Here is a 21,150-nt window from a genome sequence, read left to right as displayed (position 1 = left end):
TCACTGCCTCCTGTGCATGTACACACAGCCCTCCAAAGAGCTCGAGCCGACGGCTCCTTTAAAGGGATACTCCACCCAAAAATGTCAATTCTGTCATCGTTCCCTCGCCCACTCCGATTGTTTCAAACCTGTAAACATTACTTTGTTCCGATGAACACAGACAAAGATTTTTGGAAGATTATTTTTGTGTGCCATTGAACACAAAATGAGATATTTAAATAATTTAGGAAAACAAAGAGTTCTGGGGCACCTTTGACTACCATTTGGTTTTTCCCACTATGATAGTCAACCACGTTCTGACATTCTTCCAAATATATTTCCCCGTGTTTAACAAAACAAAGTAATTTACACAGTTCTGAAATTACACGAGGGTGAGCAAACGATGAAAGAATTTCAATTTAAAGGCGAACTATCCCTTTAAGAATGAGAGATCTGGGAGTGACGCGCAGCGCGATCCTGTTGATCCCTCGCGCTTTGCAGCAGAGGTGATGCGCGCCAGCTCAAAGTAGCTCCTCCGGATGACCGCGGTTTATCCTCACCCTGTATCGCGCGTGAACGCGGACGACAGAAACGACTCTATGTATTGGATGCTTTAAACATCTGGGATCACTTTTCAGACAGTGGAGCGATACGAAGAGCCGAACATGGATTGGGGGACGGAGCTTTGGGTAAGTTAGGATCCCGCTCCGAAGTCTTTCTGTTCCGACTGACGTTGCTAAAAATGCGTTCGGGATGTGTGCGCGCGAACGTCGTGATTTAAAGCAAAAAGAAGTCACGTAAAAGCGCGATTGAAATAAACGAAGTTCAACAGCGTCGTCGTAAATCTCTCCCCGGCTGCCTTCGTTTCCATATTCACTCGTTTTCGATAAGTTCGTGAATAAATATCCAAGTGAATTTATTGTTTAACTTCGGTTTAGCTAATGAGTGACTTTTCAATGGTCGCGCGATACTTGTTTAGTCAAAGTTACAGCACTCGAGCTGTTTTGATAATGCCCTTGTTTACCTGTTTGAATAAGACAGTTGACATCTGGTTTGTCTTGAATAAATGGCCACACTCCCTGTTTTCGTGTTTGTTGTTGGTACAGAGGTCCAGCAAACAGTCTTGGGGTATCAACAATAAAACGTGGTCAAGTTGGGTTTATATGACACTTTTTATTAGCATTAGACAGTCTGTGTTGGACCTCGCATTTCCATTCCGCCTTCATTGTCTCCTCCACTTCACTCCATGTCCCCTATGCAAAAAAGTTCCCGTGTTTTTCAGCCACGGGCAGATTTTACTGACATCTGCACATGCATGCAGTATGTAAATGGGGCGTTAGGCAAAAGTGGGTGGAGATTTTCTGACCTCATTGCTGTCTCCCTCTAGGCCTCTGTGCCCTGTCCCCTTTACATCTTCTAGGCTACTGCGCCAGCCTCATTAGTTGTAGCCTAGTTTGATGAAAACACCAACCAGTCCGTGTTTACTTCACTAGAAAGTGTTTCATAGTGTGGGCTGTTTCTGGTGACATCACACAGGTTTCTCTGTATTAAACAGAAGTGACAGCTTAAAGGGATTCGTATGGGTTTGCATTTCTCGGTGGGCGTGTAGTCACTACGGGCAGTCCAGGTGGAATGCATTCGCATGTCTGCGGTTAAAAGATTTGAATGACTCGCACGGTGTGATAATGAGAACAGAGACAGGGCGTGGATGTTGGTTAACCCTGGATTACCGTCGCCCTGAACTGTCTAACCTGATGTGGGTGTTTTAGTCATTAGGTGCCGTTCCCATGGCATCACGTGGGCATCCGTCCACTCCTTGCTTGTAATGCGTAAGCTATTTTAAGAATCTCTCTGCCGCTGGGTAAGAGGCTGACTGATTTCTGTATCTATTGGTATGAATTCTTTCTGCATGTATCAAAAATGCAGCGCAGCAGACTCCTTGTTAAAATGATTCTAGCATGACGAACACCAATGGCGTGTTTCTGTGGACTGCCGTGTTTGGGACTCTTTTTCTCTAGGCTGGGATAATAGTTTTGCAGTGCACTTTGGGGAGGAGGAGTCAATAAGGGGGGTAGAAGTTCAGGACCAGGCTGAATACAGTGCTACGGATAAGAGGAACCCTGCTGTACATTATGCCCTGACTTGTTTTCATAGTTTCATTGGTTTGTGAAAGGGGATCTCTGATTGTTTGAAGATCGTGATGGTATCGGTTGGTGTGAATTTGTTTTGAAGTCTCCGCTGGTGCAGATCTAGTGTGTGTTGTGTCATAGCTAAATCCATGATATCTTTTGGGGAGATTCTCACCAGAAATGTCCAGAAAATTTCTGGTTTATTTAATACCAAAATAAAAAGACAAGGATCCCATTTATAAGATCACTGAAATGATTTGCATTGTAACGTTATTTGCATACCAATACATTTAAAACTTCTGCCCCAATTGACTGCAGCAAGAATTGATGTAATTAAAATTGGAAGCGTTTTTCCTTTTGTTTTTTGATAAGGTTTACGTATACACAACACCGTTGTCAAAACAATCTGCTTTTTCACGGATCCACGAAAACGAATAAAAATGCTGTATGGTACATGCCAGGCCAGTGGATGGCGATGTCACTTTGCAAAGAAACACTATATGCACACGCCTGTCCAGGTTTACACCAAAGTGCTTTTTAATATCCTTTGTTTGCATATGTGTGTTTTGAAAGTGTGAGTAAATAAAGTGCAGTAAATCTACACTTTGCTGGAGAAACATTAATAAGTATTGACTAGCACAAACACACCGCTATATGCCGCCAAAGGGAATACTCGTGCACGCCTGTACCATTTCTCAGTTTACATGGAGACGACAACGCTGTCCTTTTCAAGATCTTTCAAAAGTTTGCACTTTTAGTTCCCCAAAACACACACAGTTTTTTAGTTTTTAATTGAAAATGTTGTATAAATCATACCATGTAGCGTGTTTGTAAAGTATTTTTATGTATTTAGTACTGTTCATAAGTTACCTTACATTTGCCATGGTCTTGTCTTGGTACAGTAAACATAGTTTATTTTGTAAAGCAAAATACAAATAGTTATCAGTATGCCCAAAAACATGGTAACAATAGTTTTGCTGTAGTAAAATCATGCTTTATTTTCATATGGAAGGATGATGTTCTTTACTTATTCGCAGTGATGAAAATGTGTGTTTTCTACCTCACACTAGAGAACTTTTGAGTCATTTTCACCAAAGTAATATGACAATACAAAGAGATATGGGAGGAAGTATGATGGAATGTTGCTTCATTGTCCATATTGTCATTCTCGACTGTCAATGCTAACCAGAGTTGACATGTTACGTAAATGATTATCACACAAACAAGCATGTCAACATTTTCAACTGCGTCTTAATGAACAACTGCCTCACGTCACGTTGTTTTGAATGAAGTTGAAAAGCGCTCTATTTTTGCCAGCGAGTAGGTTGTGAGGGGGTAGGGAATTCTTTTCTAGTTCTATATTAATGGGCTCCATTTTGAGAGAGGAGGTGGAGTCAGGGACATGGCACGGCTTGTTAGGAATGTCATCCCAAAGGTACCTCCCTCCTTCCCACTTCAAAACGCATGTGTATGTCCAGGCGATAGAGGTACTGTAGGGCTGAGAGGGGGTGGGAGACACTTCCAGATATCATCATTACTCTCAAACGCTCAGGCCTGTACTTGAAATCGCCCCACCAAATAAGGAACTGGGGAAAAGACAGCAGAACCAGACTTCTCTTTCATTTCAGAACCGTTTCGGATTGTTTTGGAGAACATGCTGACCAATGTTTGACAAATTAGTCTGTCTGTCTGTGTGGTTTTTCTGGGTTTGCCAAAGGAAATGGCATGGTATATTCATATAATGGTTGAGCTGTGTTGAAATACAGCAGGAAGTTGGGACGACTTCCACTTCCTGTTCGTCCTGTCTGCTCGACGCTTACGACAGGATGAGTTTACAGCCCTGAAGAACCCCCTGCCTCCCACAGATAATGCAGCTAAGGTTCAGAGGTTGCGAGCAGGCAGTGAATCTCTATGTTGTACTGTAAAGCAACACATCATAAGCACTACATGTATTATTATCACAACCTTGAGTGTTCAGAGATGATATGAGATGGGTAGGTCAGCATGGGCTGGTAGTCTGTAAGTGGGGTCTGGTAGCGAGGAAATGGGATTTATATAGATACACAATTTCTTGAGAAGGTTTTAGCTTGTTACTCATACTCACAGCAGCTGAATTAGAGCTATCACAATTATTAGATAATGGCATGATCACTAATATTATAGATTGATAATTGATCATTATTGCACACCTTGTTAGTGATGAGTGAGATGTTTATTTAAAGTATTGCGGCGGATGACAACATTCTCATATCTTCGTTTTTATTTCACAGACAGCACTGCGTTTATGAATCCGATCTTCTATTTGCGTGCACAATGCAAATTCTTTATTTAAATAACGTGTTATTTTTCGCTGAATTGAAATGACAAGCACTGATGTTTTGCTTTATTTACTTCTGCAAATGCTGTCATGTCTAATAAGGCATGAAAAACTCTGATCGTAACGTTTTCTCTTCCAAAGCGCTTGTGAGCTTGTGCTCTTGTGGATGCATAACAACCTGTGCTTTAGTCATTTAAAGGTTACATATATTTTGCGGATCCAGACAAATTTTATTTGGTTTTATATGGTGTTAAATAAAAATTTATTTTATTTAAATGGCTCTTTTGGTTGCAAAGGTTGCCGACCCCTGCACTGGACTGACGTGTTTCAACCTTTGCTATATATATATATATATATATATATATATATATATATATGTAAAAAACAGTTTGCATATGATTAGTCGCAAATAATTGTTTGACAGCCCTAAATCGACATAGACAGATGCAAAACGACATTGCAACACAGTAGAAAAGGTCAAATGAGTTCTTAACCGCTATAACAGACAACTAATCACCATAATTGTAATGATTTATTAGTCAATTAATTGTCTGCCAAATTTCATAATCCTGACAGTATGTTAAATCTCACTCAGAAAAGTCTTTGATATTTTTTATTTGTTATTCAACTTTTTCAAAGTGCCGTGTATGAAATGCATGTGATCACTGTCTGGTGGACTGTGCCCCTGCCTATCCTTTACCCTTAAAATTAAGCATAGTTTTTATGTTTTGTTTTTTTGGAGGAAAACCATAAAATGCCAAAACCTTTTAAGGTTATACTTAGGACTGGGTTGATATATCGTGTAATTTTATTCTCACTTTCTCAATGGATTACGGTTAAATACGGCCATATCTGAAATCCTGAGGGCGTTCTCGCACAGAAACTCTGAGTATGGGACACAAAAGAAGAACGATTTACAAACGTAGTTCCAGGATATCCCATTGGTCATATTAATTTGCTATTCTTCAAATCTTTTTAGTTATTTTAATTCGAGATCGACTGATAATCATAAATAATTTCCTCTGGTTAAACTACTTCAGCTGCACGCTGCTTACAGTTAAAGTACAGTACTGTCTTTCTGTCGTGATCATTCACTTTGTCATGAAACTGACAGGAAACCGAACACAAGGGCAGACAGCTCTCAATAAAATACAGTTTATTGACAGCGGACAAAACAACTCAAAATCCCCTGGGGGGAAAACAAGAACAAAAAACTTTAACATAGCAAAGCAAAACTTTACTTAAAACTTAACTAAACTTAAAGACAGACCAGGGGCGACATGACAAGACAGGGATAAGGACAAAAGTATTTGTGTACCCTAACATCCTATTTGACCCTTTGTTGTTGAACACGATTATTCATGGTTGATCTCTGGCTACTGTAAGCTAAGCAAGAGCTGACATTAATAATCTTCACTCCAAATTCTTCACCGTTACACACTTGCTGATATGAGCATAACATTGTTGATGTAGGTACAGTATGCAGATACAGTATTTATGACTGTGTAAATTATAGGAATCAAAGCTCATTGTTTGAATCAGACTACTGCCCGAATGCTTTCTGTCTTGAGACCTGTTAGACATGTGGACGTTAAGACATTTTTTCTGGATTGCTCGGGAAGAACATCTATAATTTGTTTGTTGAATAAAAATTTTACCAGAAAAGTTTGAAGGTTAAATAATCTTTAACTAGTGTAAAGGGGAAAAAAGATAACTAAATGTAACCTTGTTTTCTGCAGTCAATGTTTTCAAATAAAAGCAGTTGTTCCCCGTTTGCCTATGGTTTCAGTCTTAGGAAATGTTATATTAATATTTAGATAATGTATATCTGCCAATATATCGGTATATATTGATCTGCTTAATAACTGATGATTAAAGAATCATCAGTTATCGTTCCCGGCCTAAATTTACATAATCGGTGCATGTATACAGAAGGAAGAAAGACCATATGTATAACACTGTAGGTTGGTCTATACTGTAGGTCTTTATTGCTCTTTACTCTATTGTATGGTGCCCGGCTCGCCTAAAGTTAAACAAATTATCAGCTTTACAAAGCAATCTGACTTCTGAAATACATAAGAATGAGCTTTTTTATTTATATATAGTTTAAAGGTATAGTCCAACCCTCCGACCCGAAAAATCATCGTTTTTCATTATTTATCATTCATATCATCATTTATTTACCCTCATGCTGCTAAAACCTGTAAGCGACTCTTTCTGCTGTGGAACAAATGTGGTTTTGTGTCAACATAATGGAAGTCAAAAAGGGGCAAAATTGTTTCCGCAATTTTTTTTGTTCTGCAGAAAAATGTCAGTCATACGGGTCATCAGTCATACAAAGTCCAGCTTTTGAAAGAACCATCCCTTACACTTTTAGTAAATCTATGGTTTAAACTATTTTGCACCGGTCTAGTTTTGCAGTTTGTTTCTAAAGTCAGCATTAACCTGTGTCTTGTTTTTCTGTTACCTGCAGGACCAATATGACATCATTGACAAACATACACTATCTGGGCTGGACCTGGTTGACAAATACGTGAAGTTTGTGAAGGAGCGAACAGAGATCGAACAAAACTACGCAAAGCAGTTACGGTAAGTGATTTGAGAATGGGGTCCGTGCAGCTTCGTAGAGTGTATTCTATACGCACATGTGTGGACTTGCATAGTGTGTGTTGGTGCAGAGCTTTGGCTGATTTCGAAATGAATGGGTCTCGTGACTTGTTTGGAACAGAACTTGTTGGCACCTCAGAGCGTTAGTGTTGGCTTTGGACCAGAGGATAAGCGCATACTAGCATGCTGGTGGTCTGCTTGTTCAACGCCAGACCTTGACACTCGCTTGATTCTCACGCTATTCTGTGTGTGTTTGGCAGAGATAGAGAGAGAGTGAGAGAAGAGAGAGAGAGAGGAAGTGGGAGCAGACGGACATATGACTTTAGGGATGTGGATACAGTGAAAGCACTGGCATTTGTCAGAACATTTGCATTTTAAATTCTTATGCTTGTCCATGACCTTGATGGCTACTAGTGCCACGATCTACCTCCCTTCCTGTGCAAAAATATCCCAAAATGCATCAAGTTTTTCAAGCAAACTAGTATTTAATAGTAGTTTTGTCCCTGGGTCTTGAATCTTGTGTTGTTCCAAAATAAGAAATGTTAAAGTTAACGCAGCATTAAAATAATACGAATGCATACTTATACTTTTTGCTCTTTTTCACATTTTAGAACAGTGATAAGTAATTAATGGTATTTAACAGAACTTAGGCAGTGACCAGAGCCGCAGAATATAAAGACAAATGAGATACAGTATGCAGTAAACACCTAAATAATACCCTGTTCATTATGCGATAATACTGTACGTTTGTGTAAACAGTTAAAAACTTAAAATTGCATATCCAACATAAATGTTTCGTAGTTTTTCTTGGAAAATAATGCATCATAGCAAATTATGAACAGCCTTGTTTTACTGTTGCAGAACATGAAAACATGGTATTACAAACCATTGGGATGTGCACATTTTTGATACAGTATTTTAACATGCTCATGGAAAATATGTTTTTTATCGTGTCTGCATTTTTATTACCTTCAGTTTACATTATTATTCAATCAACTATTACAAACTATGCATCATTTAAAAGATGAAGCACTCAACATTTATGTTTTCAACTTGTTTTGGGAATCAATAACATGCTCAGAAATAGAGGCGATTTTTGTTTATATATATTATGCAGTCCTAATAGTGACCAAAAATGATAAAAAACATTCAAAGCTGCAATCCATCACTTTAGCATCTATGCTGTATGCTTTTTGTTTAAAAGAAACGGCCTTAAGGTTTGAGACCTATTGCTTGGACAGTGTTATAGTTTGTTTTATTTTGTGCTGAGACCTTTTATTATTAATTGCAGGTTAAAGGTGCAGTATGTGATTTCCGAGAAACGCTGTTGAAAATTTTAATCCACACCGAAACAATATATTTTGTGCTTATTTGAAAAATGTCTGTTCTGTGTTTGTTGAAAATATATTTTATATGTCTTTGGTTGATTTATTATTCTGCATGATCTCAGGACATGATCATTTCAAGCCTCTGTAGCTCGTTCTTTATTTTGAGCAGGCGGAGCAATGCAGAGAGTGTTTCTTTTGAGTAGTAGTACTGTGTGTGGTTTTTCAGAAATCGTGTATCGCACCTTTAAGTGACCGTATATGAACACTAAATATAGCTATATTACTACAGCAATATAGTTGCCGTAGACAACAGTACCTGCCTAAAACGCTGATCTCTTTGTTTACAAATGTTTATGCAATAACCCATGTAAATGCTTCACGGTCACCTGCAGGGCTTGTTCTTTCACCTTTTGCCATTTGAAACCTGACCGCTTGCAAATATCATAATTGTGATGCAACTGATCCATAAGACATTCATATCCAAATCTTTTTATCTGGTTTCTAGAAACTTAACCAAGAAATACAGCCCTAAACGAGGCAGCAAAGAGGAACAGGAATGCAGGTAACGTTGCACATTTCATCAATTACATCCTGCTTTTCCTCACAGATGACAAGTGTTCTATCCAACCTGAACAGTGTTATATTAGATGAGAAATCTGACAAATCCCCAGTCATTTTAATCAGATCACAGAGCTGTGTCTGATGTTGCTACGGCGACTGAGCAGCGTTACCTGTGGGATTATCGCCGACTCCAAACAAAAGCACATGAGCTCAACAAACAAACGCATAGATGTGCAAATTACTTGCCGTATTCTCCCTATGGAAAGCTAAACTAATGAAGTCACTCATGGAAATCAGGCATCGTTTAAAGCAGCCACAGAAAATATCATTTGAAACACATAACTTATGTAAGTGGGCAAATGAAAACTGGCCAAAGATATTATTGATTCATATTATTAGCCCTGGCCACATGGTTTTGGTTTCATGAACAATGAAGAAGAGTAATTTCAGGAGTACTCAATATTTGACAAAAAAAGGTTAAGCAGGATACTGTTTTCTGACAAGAATTTCCATTGACCTTTAAGAAAGTAAATACAGAGTGCGTTTACATTCACAAAATAAACTGATGTCTATAAAAAAAATCAGTATATTGATGAAATCTGTTTACATGCATGGTCATAAACCGGCTATGCAGAAAACCGCGTTAACATGAAAGTTGCCAGGTTTTTCGTGTGCATTGATGTCACCATCGATAGTCCGTTAAGTAATTAAAGGCTTGGGTCTGATTTCCAAGTAACGCTTGCTTAGACAAAGTCGGGCCGAGTGACAAAACAACCATCAGCAGTAAGGTGCACAGGTTGGACGTTAGTTGAGCCGAGCGCTGACGAAAGATTGGGGTTTGTTTTGGTGATTTGAACATCAACAACGTCTAAGAGAAATCTGACATCCCGCCTTTAAAACTGTAGTTAAATACTGTATTCTTATGTCCGCAGTACCAGCATATAAACAATAGGTTTTAGTTTTCATGATTCGAGAGCGGAATTTTATGCTTTTATTTACCGTTACTTCCATTTGAGACGTTACTATGACTAAACTGAGAGACATGCATGCATGTTTTCCCATTTTTTTAAAGGGATAATTCTCCCCAAATTCTGTCAAATTACTTTCCCTTAGTCAAAAAGATCCAAACAGTTCTTGGCCTCAATTGACTGCCATAGTAGGAAAAACGACTTTATAGTTTTTTGTTCTGTTGAACACAAAAGAAGATATTTTGAAGAATGTAGGACAGCAAAGTGTTCTGGGGCACTTTTGCCTACCATTGTCATTTTTCCTGCTATAGTAGTCAATGGGGCCCAAGAACTAATTGGTTACAAGCATTCGTCCAAATATCTTTTTCTGTGTTCATCACAACAAGGATATTTGTACAGCTTTGGAACAACTCAATGATCAGTAATTCATGACAGAATTATGGGTGAATTATCCCTTTAAATGATGAAGTAAACACATCATCATCATGATCATCACGTCAACTAGCAACGTGTCATCTCTTCTGTGTGATCTTTTCATATGTTCAACATGTTTTTAGGTTCTCCAATCACCAGGCTTTTCTGGACATCCTAAATGAGCTGAACGACTATGCAGGTCAGAGGGAGCTGATCGCTGAAAACATGATGATCAACATCTGCATCGAGCTCACCAAATACTTACAGGAACTCAAACAGGAGCGCAAGATGGTGAGAGACTGAAAGAGCTGGGCCAGGCTTAAAATAGAGCATGCTGTGGGACAGAGGACCAGGGAGGGAAGAATGCAGTACGATTTCAAACATTCGTGTAGCCAGACACTTTGGGTGAATGGGCCACAGAAAAACTATGGCTTACTTGACATCTGTGAATTCACGAGTATTTTTGAAACTTTGTTTTGTCCAAAAGTTTCCAGGCATGTATCTACATGTCCTAGAGTTTATCTTCAAGAACACTTTGAGAACGTTAAAAGATGAACAGTTTTCCTGCTGAACGAAATGAAAAAAAAGGTTCACAGATGTCTTTAGGCTGAGAACAGACATTAAGTTTATATTCATCTGCTAAGCTGCCTGCAGCAGAACCATTTCTATGAAAAATGATGATTTTAGTGCAGCGAAAAACAAACAATATAAATAAATTTGATATAGGGCTAGAGCAAAAACAATATGACACCCCTGATTGTTTTCTGAAGACAATGGTGGTCTGAGCTTAAATGCCCAGTGGGTCGCCCCGTGCCTACACCAGAGGCTTGAAGGAGAGATAGTGGAGAGTGATTAGAAATTAACATCAAAGTCTCTTTTGGAGGAATTGTTTTTAATATATGCCACACTGTGGAATTCTTGGGGTTGTGCTCACTGGTGTTTATCTCCACTAAGAACAGTAGATGCTCCTCAGATAAACTCAACATCGTCTCCTCTTCTTTGTCTTGGTCTGTGAAGTGACTATAGTGCTTGCTGACGCAATCATCTAACAATGGCTCGTATCTCTTGAGTTTAAGTTTTACGCCATTGAAAAACAAGGTGTTACGCAGTTTAAAACAACAAATTTCAACATTTGCATACAGTGTGCGGTAGCTCAGCTGTGTCCACCTTTCTTTCACCTAGAATCAAGAATGAAGTGTATTGCATTAAAAGAGAAACCCAAGTCGCATCTAGGGATTCAAATGCAGAGTTTGAATGAAATAAAGACTAAACAACGCACAAGTCCCTAAAAAAGAGGCTTTACGTTGCGAAATTATAGTTACATTCTCTCTCTTTTTCTCTTTCTTTGGAATGTGCAGCATCTGATAGAAGCCAAGAAAGCACAGCAGTCTCTGGAAGGCACCTTCAAGCAGCTGGACAATGTAAGTCTGTCTCTGTGACTGGTCGTGATTGACCGGCATGTCCTACTGTGTCCGGCGTATCCCACCGTGTCTCTGATCATCTCATTGAGCGGACAGATCAGTCCTCTCCTGATGAGTTCACGTCAATGTCACTTGCATTAGGGCTATTTGTTGTGCAATCGCTGACTACGGAGGCTCTTTTGTTCTCATTGTCTCTGCTCGGAGCAGGTTTGTGTGTGCCTGTGTTTGGGCGATTGATAGTGATTGTTTACACGCCGTTTCTGTGGCGGTTGTGTTTGGTTAGGTGAGGGACAGAGGCGGAAAATGATGCTTTCAAATTTTCAACCATGAATACAAATTGTACTCATCCTCATGTTGTTCAAAACCTGTATATGACCTGTATTGTGGAACGCAAAAGAAGATATTTAAAGAAATGTCAGTGGTTTTGTGTCCATGTGTTGGACGTCAGTGGGGTCCAGTGTTGTTTATTTACCAACATTCTTCAAAATATCTTGCTTTGTGGTTATATAGGTTTAAATTGAGGTGAGGGTGAGTAAATCAATGAAAGACTTCAGGTGAATTATCCCTTTAAAGGTTTAACAGCCAAAATATGTCAGCTTTTTACAGTGAGTGGATATTAAAAGAGTTTAGGTATCTAAACATGCAGTCAGAAATGACCGTTTGTTTATAACTCCAAGGTTATGTGTAATTGATCAGTGCGTTTATATGTTAATGTTTGTATTAATGTTTGTCCTTATCAAATCTCTCTAAAGTGTAAATAATTCTTCAGTCAGACTTTCGCTGTTCTTTTCCATATAATAGAAAGTTGTTTGTAATGAAATGGGATAAGAGAGGATAATTAATGGGCAAACAAGCCCGGACAGGCTGTCCGAGGAAGCGCTCAGGTGAAAGTCAAGACCTATTGTTGAAGAAGCAGGAAGAAAGGGTTTTTGGAAAGCCAGGAAAGAAGTGATGTCATTAAATCGAAGGTGAAAGCGGCCTGTGTTTTTTATATAATGACAGTAAATGGAAACAGACTGTAAAAAAGTAGTTTATCACTTTATGCCATGTTATCTGAATCCATACAATGGATTAATATACAAAATTTAAGTGGAAATTGTGAAAATACAGCAAATATTATTTGTGTTTGCATACATTTTGAGACCTGACATGTAATGTGTGTTGTGACGTGATGAATGTTGTAGCCGTTTTTCCAACAAAGAAAAGAAAGTGACCAACAGTAATGGTTGTTATTTATGTGATGGATGTTATTTTTGTGTGTAGAGTAAAAAGCGCTTCGAGAGAGAATGGAGAGAAGCGGAGAAAGCTGCTCAGTACGCTGAGAAAACCGACCAGGACCTCAACGCCACCAAAGCCGACGTGGAGAAGGTACACTTGTGCGTTTGTAACTCTCCCGAAATGTTGCCACACCCTTGCATGCTGAACATCCTCACGACATGCCGTCTCATTTTCATCGTATCCAAATGTCATTTCCTTGTTCCTCTTCGTGTTCCAACGCCTGATTTCACTTAAAGGCTTCTTTCACTTCACTTTAGGCTAAACACCAGGCACACACGCGTACGCATATTGCAGAGGAGTGCAGGAATGACTACGCTGCACAGCTGCAGAAGTACAACAAAGAACAGAGCAACTTTTACTTCACAGACATGCCCCTTATTTTCAATGTAAGCTGCCTCGGGTCTCGACATGTTTTAACACATTTGTTCCCCTCTGCTTGCTTTCCGACGTTTCCCATACAATCTTTCATAAAAGCAACTAATATCTGAGTGTGTGCTACAGAAACTGCAGGACATGGATGAACGGCGAATCAAAAAACTCTCGCAAGGCTACGTCCTGTTCGCAGACACTGAGCGCCACGTCATGCCCATCATCGGGAAGTGTCTGGAGGGAATCAGCAGAGCTGGTGCGAATATCAACTCGAGAAACGTGAGTGTGCCGCCATGTTCCCAGAATAGCGAACGGTCATAAGCAAGCCGATGAATGAAGTGTATTTTATTTTTGTTATTCAGGACTCGATGGTACTCATCGAGCAACATAAGTCGGGCTTTGAGAGACCAGGAGATCTGGAGTTTGAGGATTTCAGTCAGGGCATAAACCATGCCTCCTCAGAGAGTAGTCTCGGCACTCCCAAAGGTCCCCTGGAGCTGCTGAGCAAGAACAGGAACAAAACCTTCCGGTTGTTCAATAAGAAGACCAAGGTAGGCGTCGCTACTTCTGAAATTTAATTGTTACTGATGGTGATGGAAAGAGTTTACCCTGCTGGATAAACCAGGTCATACCAGTCAAAAGTGGCTTGTAGTCCACCTGACCAATCACAAAGCAGGATTGACCAGCCAATGATCGTAAATGACCCAGCAACTATTAGAAACTGGTTTCAGACCATTTTCCAGCGGGGTATGACCTTCCTACTGGTTAGTAGAGAATAATAACAGGGTATAGAATACGATTATAGAAGATCTCGGTCACCCCTCGTCTCGAGAGATCGAGAGATGCATGATGGTTAAATCCACCTCACCCTTTCTTACCTAAACTCTCAATCTCACACATACCCCATAAAGATCCTCACACTTTTCCAGAATGTATCTTTTGCATGGCTGTTTGGCTGTTAGCGGGGGGATGGAGAAGCCCCCAGCTCTGTTGTTTTGCTCGCCGTGTGACCGGTGCTCTTATTGGTAGCATTCAATTGCATTTGTGCTTCTTAGGGCATGGCATAGACCCTGCTCTATATCCCATTGGGCTTTAAAACACAAACACACTACTGCTATTATACATCGTATAATATATCCCTCAGTCCAATCACAATGACACCCTTGTGTACTGTCTCCCGTCAGAAAAGACGCTTGGTTGCATTTGGTTAGCTTGTTAAGGAGCAAAATCCTCTTAAAATGAGGGTTAGAGGCGAAGCATAGCAAAACATTCTCCGCTCTCCAGTCATGTGATCACGTTGAATTCAATGGATTGTCTGAGATTTCTGCCAAGGTCTGAAGGAAGATGTTCTGGGAACATTTCACCTTTAGGTTAATAACAGCTCTTCCTGACGCCTGAATAACCTCACTTCCTGCTTCTTCATCGCTTGGCCGCCTTCATCTTTTCCATCAGCGCTGTCAATCTGCTTGAGTTTGTTCAGTATTGTGTTTTATTAGGGTGTCATTATCATTGTATTGATTCATTCTTTTCCTTTGAGTTGGCAAATTGTGTTTTCGAAAACTTGCACTACAAATCTGCTTTGCTCTTCCTCAACCTAGCAGTTCAAGCTTCCTTCGCTGCCTCATGTTTTGCTCTCTCTGCATGTCCCTTTTCCGGTTGAGACAGTCAGAGCTGGGGGCAAATGCTTATTTTTAGCGCTCAGTCAGTGATTTGTTTTGGAAAAAATCAGCTGGCTGCTGATCCTTTTGATATTCAGAACGTTTAAGTTTTTATTTGAGGCTAAAATGTATTTGCTGTGTTCCAAAAGACTTTATGAGCTGTCTGCTTTGACATCACTGTTGGTCATTATCTAAAGTAGCCTCACATCCCAGCTAGCACAGGTACGTCTGCCTGTAAGATGCCTGCTAAAGATCTGGAAAACATTTGCTGCGTAAACTTATCTCATAATCTTTTTAGAAAAACACTGTTTGCATACATTCTAATTTATAAACAGACAGCTCATTAGTTTTTTAAAACACATCTAAAATGAGCTATAAGTTCATTTCAACAGTTTTTGTTTCTTTGTACTTCAATAGAACCCTCAACATTTAATGGGGCAAGGAGTGGCTTCATGAATTTAGTTTTTAATCGTAAACCTTTATTATTGTACAAAATACAACGTGAACAGGTCTGTTTTGGTTATTTTTTGGAAACTTCTCATGTCTATGCTTAAGCTGCCTCCAAGTCTTCTGGAAAAGTTCTTTCATTTTGTAATCTTGATTTTGGTCTAAATAAAATAGGCTTCATTATTACATTATTCCTCTCTTTTTGGCATCGCCACACTAACAGGAAACTTTCAAGAAATAATAAAACCAAATGATTCAGAAATGTTTTCAAGCAGCACACAAACGCATAGTCTAAATTCTAGTCAACATTCACAATGAAACTTCCCTCATACTGTATATATTGACAACATTGTGGTGACTTTTATGTGCTCATTTGATAAAATGAACATTTCTTTGTGAATTGAAGGCAGCTTTAACTGATAAAGCCACTGTTTACCTCTTCATCTTGCTGATGGCATTGCTGGTGTTGGGGCTTTTAGATTTTGGGTTGGTTTGGGGTTCCTTGTCTTGCTTCTGTTCCTCTTGCAGAAGTCAGTCCAGCATTGTCCTCGTTGCTGTTTTGATGTTGCTTTGAGGTGTTTGATGGTGTTCCCTTGTCATATGTTTTGTTTCCCCCCTCCACCTTTCTTCCACCATCCTGTCTTCGTGTTCTTCTGGGCTTGTGTCTGGTGTCTGTCCCAGCTTTCCTCATCTACGCTCAGTCCTTTCTCCACCCCCCCCACACCCTCGCCTGCTAACGGACCCCCTTCCCCCAAGTTTGGCCGGGACCCCCTGTCGTACTGTTTGAAGGAAATCAATAAGACAGTCAAACCCAGAATCTCTTCCTTCCGGACCCTCAAGAAAACGGTGAGTGAGATAGGTCAGAGGCCTGGCAACCTGACCAAACTGTGTGCCACAGCTCTTTGAGGCATTCAGTGCCCACTAAAGCCTAGACTGATCTGGGTCTGAGTAATGGTAATGTGCATGAGTGGTCACAATGAAATCACATCCGTTTCACTGCACATCTAATGATTTTCACTTACAAGTTCTTCACCTGTTTCGACCACATTCTTTAAAACGGCACTTCTTGAGGTGTAGCCAAGGCTGGCGTCACGACTAGCCGACTCCAAACAACTTGTAGCGGTGGGGAACGTCACACCTACTGACTGAAATCTCGCCATCCTCAGCCCTGCGGCTTTGTCACGCTAACAGATTGAGATTGTAAGAGGGGTGACGGATTGAACTACTGCCTCTGACATGTCTCTCGGATTCCCCGTCACGTATAAATAACGATGTCCCAGATTGGCAGCAAATCAATTTGGCACTCGTCGAAATGAGAACAGGAGTACAATGCAAATGTAAATCATGTTGTTTTAAAATGACTAAGGGTGCCGTTCACAGAGCAACGAAGATGTATGATGCGTTTCTGCAGAATGAGAAAATATACATTATGTGAGCCGGGGGCTGTTCTGCCTCTGCTTTCTTGTTATTATACAGTATGTAAGAAAAAACAGAAGCTTGGTGAAATTGGGGGTTCATTGATCACTGAAAGAAAGAGTCGATCCCACTGCATGCTAAACATTTTATGTGTTGGATGTTCAGAATTGGCAAACAAAATTAAGTAGGGTGTAACTTCACAGTAAGTCTCAAGGGTTGTAAAGGGACAGTTTTATTTCTCACCCTCATGTCATTTCGAACCTGTTTGACTTTCCTTCTTCTGCAAAACACAAAAGATATTTTGAACAACACTGGACCCTATTGACTTCCATTGTATGGACACAAAATCACAAGAGATATTTCTCAAAATGTCTTTTCTTTTGTAAAACACAAAAGGAGTCATATACAGATTTTTAATGACATGAGGGTGAACAGAACATAATTTCGTTTTTTAGGTGAACCATCCCTTTAAAGCAGACACATGCGGCCATGTCCACGTCGCTCTTCAAAATCAATTGCAAAACCGGCTAGTGACGTCAGGCTCAGAAAAACAAAACTTTTCTTTCAGTTTCACAATATGCGTCTGTGGTGTAAACTGTAATAAAGTATAAACTGATGTGGGCTGTACTGTATAAAACAGTGTTTGCTGCCAAGTAGTTCGCCTTTGACTACTATCATCCCTTCAACTGTAACACCATACAATGATATTCCATTCCTATTTACCTCTAATATATATCTTAAATACAGGACTATTTTAGAAGATGGTGTTTCAGTTCACCTCTGCTGTGGTGTTGTAGGTGTCGCTAACACTGTGTTGCGGCGCGACAAGAGACAATAGAACGCATTAGAACCCATTATGATTAAAAATGTGGTGTGCGTGCAACGCAACCCATTAGAACAAGCTGTAGACACAGTTTTAATGTATGAAAGTCTATGATTGACAGTGTCTGTCTGCCCATTTCCTCAGTCCGTGGACACAGAGGGCTTCACCCATCTCCCTCCAGAGCAGCGCAGGAAACGCTTACAGCAGAAGATCGATGACATCAGCAGGGAGCTGCAGAAGGAAGTAGATCAGAGGTGAGCTTCCCGGCACGTTGTCTCGCCGACGACCATCGCTATGACAACCAGCCCCAGCAGAAACCTCAGGGTTACCGGGGTCTGGGCTTTGTTTACAAAGCTCCTCTGGTCTCCGAGGAACCGAATGTGTTGAGTGGCACAAGTCTTTCTTTTGTCGGTGACATTCAATTTTTCCCTCCATCTTAAATAAATATGTATCTGTGTGCAGCGAGGCTCTGGGCAAGATGAAAGATGTGTATGAAAAGAACCCTCAGATGGGAGATCCTGCCAGTTTGGCCCCTGAGATCGCTCAGACAGCACAAAACACAGAAAGACTGAGAGGAGAACTCAACAAATATGAGGTTTCCATTTCACACGCTTTCTGTAAATTGTTTTATGCTTTATAAACAAGATCTCGACACCCTCACGTCTTTGTTTTGTCGTAGTGCTGGCTCACGGAAGCAGGGGGCCGCGGAGACTCCATACGATACTCGATGGAAGCAGGGGGCCGCGGAGACTCCATACGATACTCGACGCACTCGCTGAATAACAACGGCGCACACAACCACAACAAGTGGGTTTTTTATCAAACACAATCAAATGTGCATGTAAACATGAGGAGTTTGAGGGAACATATCTCTTTTTTCAGTCTTGGAGCTCTCTCAGACGAGACCGAATCCTCCCAGGCCATCTACACTGAGTTTGATGACGACTTTGAGGACGATGACCTGGCCGCACCTATCGGTCAATGCACAGCACTCTATAATTTCCCAGGTACAATTATACGCCTCTCAGGCCTTTTTGGGAATATACACCCATTACGTTTCTTCACTCTCCCATTCCTATGCCCGCAGGCTCCAGCGAGGGGACCATATCCATGCAGGAAGGGGAAGTGCTCTTCGTAGTGGAGGAGGATAAGGGCGACGGATGGACGCGGGTGCGCCGGAACAACAGGGACGAGGGCTACATCCCGACTTCATATGCCAACATCACGCTTAAGAAATGACATCATCTTTTCATTTATTGTTGGAGAGATGCACTATACCAAACACTAGCTTCACATTAGCAGTCCCATAATTTACGTCCCAACATGGCTAGCTGCCCCACTTAGAAAGCGAGTTTAAGGGGAAATATTACAAAGTGAGCTAATACACTCATTCCCTAAAAAACAAGTGAATTTCTCAGGGTGTCTATTGTGTCGGTATATGAGAAAGTTGGAATAATTTGTCTCATTACTTAACCTACATGAAAAGCAGTTTAGCAGGATCTTCAGGGAACAAGATCCATTCAACAAGGCTTCCACAAAGATCCAACTTCAGAAGTAATTTAAATGTACACCATCTCTACTGACAGACATTCAGAAAGCCCTTCCCTTTCTTGTGTGGAACAGCATTGCAACTTCAAGTATTTGCTCTGATGATCCGGGTGGCCAAAAATGACATTTTACAGTAGAAACATGCATATGCTTTTCTGTGTGCAGTAACATTGGTTTGAATGCCACAAACGGGAGTCGATAAGACCTTATGTTGATGTATATAGAATCCCTAAGAAATACCATTCAAGTAATAAGTGGTTGCCATTTTTATAATAAGACTGTTACACAAATACAAAGTTCAACAGACTCTGCAGTATAAAATAAGGACAATCAAAGCCGCCTCGGAATTTACAGAATAAAGTTGAAGTTCTCTTGTCTAAAATATATAGAAAAGTTTTTTGTTGAAAGAATATAATTTATTGAGTTATAAATAAGTGTATATTAAATGATAAAACCAAATCACGTTTTAAGAGCTGCACATGTTTGTTTTTTTCCAGATAGGTCAACAAAATGTACTCCCAACTGAAATCAACAAACTTTTTTTAGGCAACTAGGAGTTGGTTTATAAAATAATATATTTTAGTCATCACAACACCACTATTGTCTTACTAGCTTTTTATTCTTGATGAATAAAGATTGTATAGTTTAAAAGATGTATGGGCTAAAGCCTTGTTTTGTTTTTGATTCAAGACAGAATTGTTTGTTTAGCCAAGTCAAGGTGCCTTCAACTTCGTGTGTATACCATTATTCAGAATACACTATTTTATTGTTTTTATAAATGTCAAGCACATTTCCAAGTTAATACGATGTCTTGTCTGTCTCTTTAGTTTTTCGTGGGTGAAATTTTCTACTCCATGGAGAAATATTCATGGCTTATTTGGAACGAGTGAATCTCTGTTTTTAAACTAATTACAGGGACCCGTTTCAGAAAGCAGGGTAAGTGCAAACTCAGTGTTAGTTAACCCCAGAAAACGGGATACTCTGGGTTTTCAGTTTCAGAACGCGAGGTATATCAAACCCGTGACCGCGGGGTAAGTCAAGCCGTTTCAGAAATCAAGGTATCTTATACTTATAGTGAGTAACCATAGTAACCTACTCTGTGAACCTAACCTGGTCAGGAGCCGGTTTTATTCCACTAACCCGAGGTTTGTTACAATCTCCGCCCCTTTTAGAAGCGCGAGCGGTGTTGAAATTGCCTTCGCCGTTTGTTTATTCATTCGTTTTCCTTAATCGCGCACAAGTTACACAGACGTCCGTTCATTCAGAGAGAGTTACATTTACGTCGGGAGAGTATATATGGTGAAGCCCCGTTTGGATGTTTCATCATGAGATCTGTTTGGTTAATGACATTCCTCCAAATATCTTCCTTTGTCTTTAGCAGAACAAATAAATGTATACAGGTTTGGAACAATCTGAGGGTGAGGGTTAATGATAACAGGATTTTCATTATTTGGTGAACTGTCCCTTTAAGACTGATGCTGATGTATTTGAGTCAGAGGAGCACATGATCCAGTCATGAAAATAAAAAACAGGCACTGCAACATAAAACAACATCATTGTTGCTTTTGGTATTGTAATTATGATTATACATTCAAATCGTTTTGTATGACATATTCTAATATGTTAGGCAGGCAAACTGTTTAGGAGTGATTATATGGTAGTTTTTGCATTCATAAATCTTCACATTGTCTCTTAGCAGCATAAAGCATTTATTTAAACAGGAAATAAATAGAAAGTCATTAACTTCAGCTATAATCTCGCGTTATAAATGATGAAACTGACTGCATGAAACTCGGATTATTATAAATGACTCTGACTGATCGTATCTGCGAGCGAGACGCACTTCTGATTGGTCATTACGTTCACGCGGTGTGTATGATTGGTTGT

The 21,150-nt window shown here is 40.0% G+C and overlaps 1 protein-coding gene across 2 annotated transcripts; it reads left to right on the top strand.

Annotated features, from left to right (window-relative positions):
• The first annotated feature begins 425 nt into the window (after window positions 1-425).
• Window positions 426-20,807, top strand: trip10a (thyroid hormone receptor interactor 10a). 2 transcript variants are annotated; one of them, XM_079456300.1, is made up of 15 exons: window positions 426-668; window positions 6,899-7,014; window positions 8,866-8,922; window positions 10,447-10,594; window positions 11,662-11,724; window positions 12,988-13,092; window positions 13,260-13,388; window positions 13,504-13,650; window positions 13,734-13,922; window positions 16,158-16,322; window positions 17,860-17,969; window positions 18,178-18,310; window positions 18,395-18,522; window positions 18,598-18,722; window positions 18,803-20,166. In XM_079456300.1, the coding sequence occupies exons 1-15, from the start codon at window positions 645-647 to the stop codon at window positions 18,952-18,954; spliced, it is 1,791 nt and encodes a 596-aa protein (XP_079312426.1). In that variant the 5' UTR covers window positions 426-644; the 3' UTR covers window positions 18,955-20,166. The 2 variants fall into 2 exon arrangements, with proteins under 2 accessions (XP_079312426.1, XP_079312427.1); XM_079456301.1 differs by lacking the exon at window positions 16,158-16,322 and having other exon boundaries at window positions 441-668; window positions 18,803-20,807.
• The last annotated feature ends 343 nt before the right edge of the window (window positions 20,808-21,150 follow it).

The sequence above is a fragment of the Barbatula barbatula genome, assembly GCF_947034865.1.
Source record: "Barbatula barbatula genome assembly, chromosome: 5".
Classification (NCBI taxonomy): domain Eukaryota; kingdom Metazoa; phylum Chordata; class Actinopteri; order Cypriniformes; family Nemacheilidae; genus Barbatula; species Barbatula barbatula.
Note: the sequence above shows the minus strand (reverse complement) of the source record. Positions and strands in the feature narration are given on the sequence as shown.

Coding starts and splice junctions, on each gene's coding strand:
- trip10a (XM_079456300.1), top strand. CDS start 645: ATGGATTGGGGGACGGAGCTTTGG. Junction 17,970..18,177: donor CAGAAGGAAGTAGATCAGAG/GTGAGCTTCCCG, acceptor ATCTGTGTGCAG/CGAGGCTCTGGGCAAGATGA. Junction 18,723..18,802: donor AGCACTCTATAATTTCCCAG/GTACAATTATAC, acceptor CTATGCCCGCAG/GCTCCAGCGAGGGGACCATA.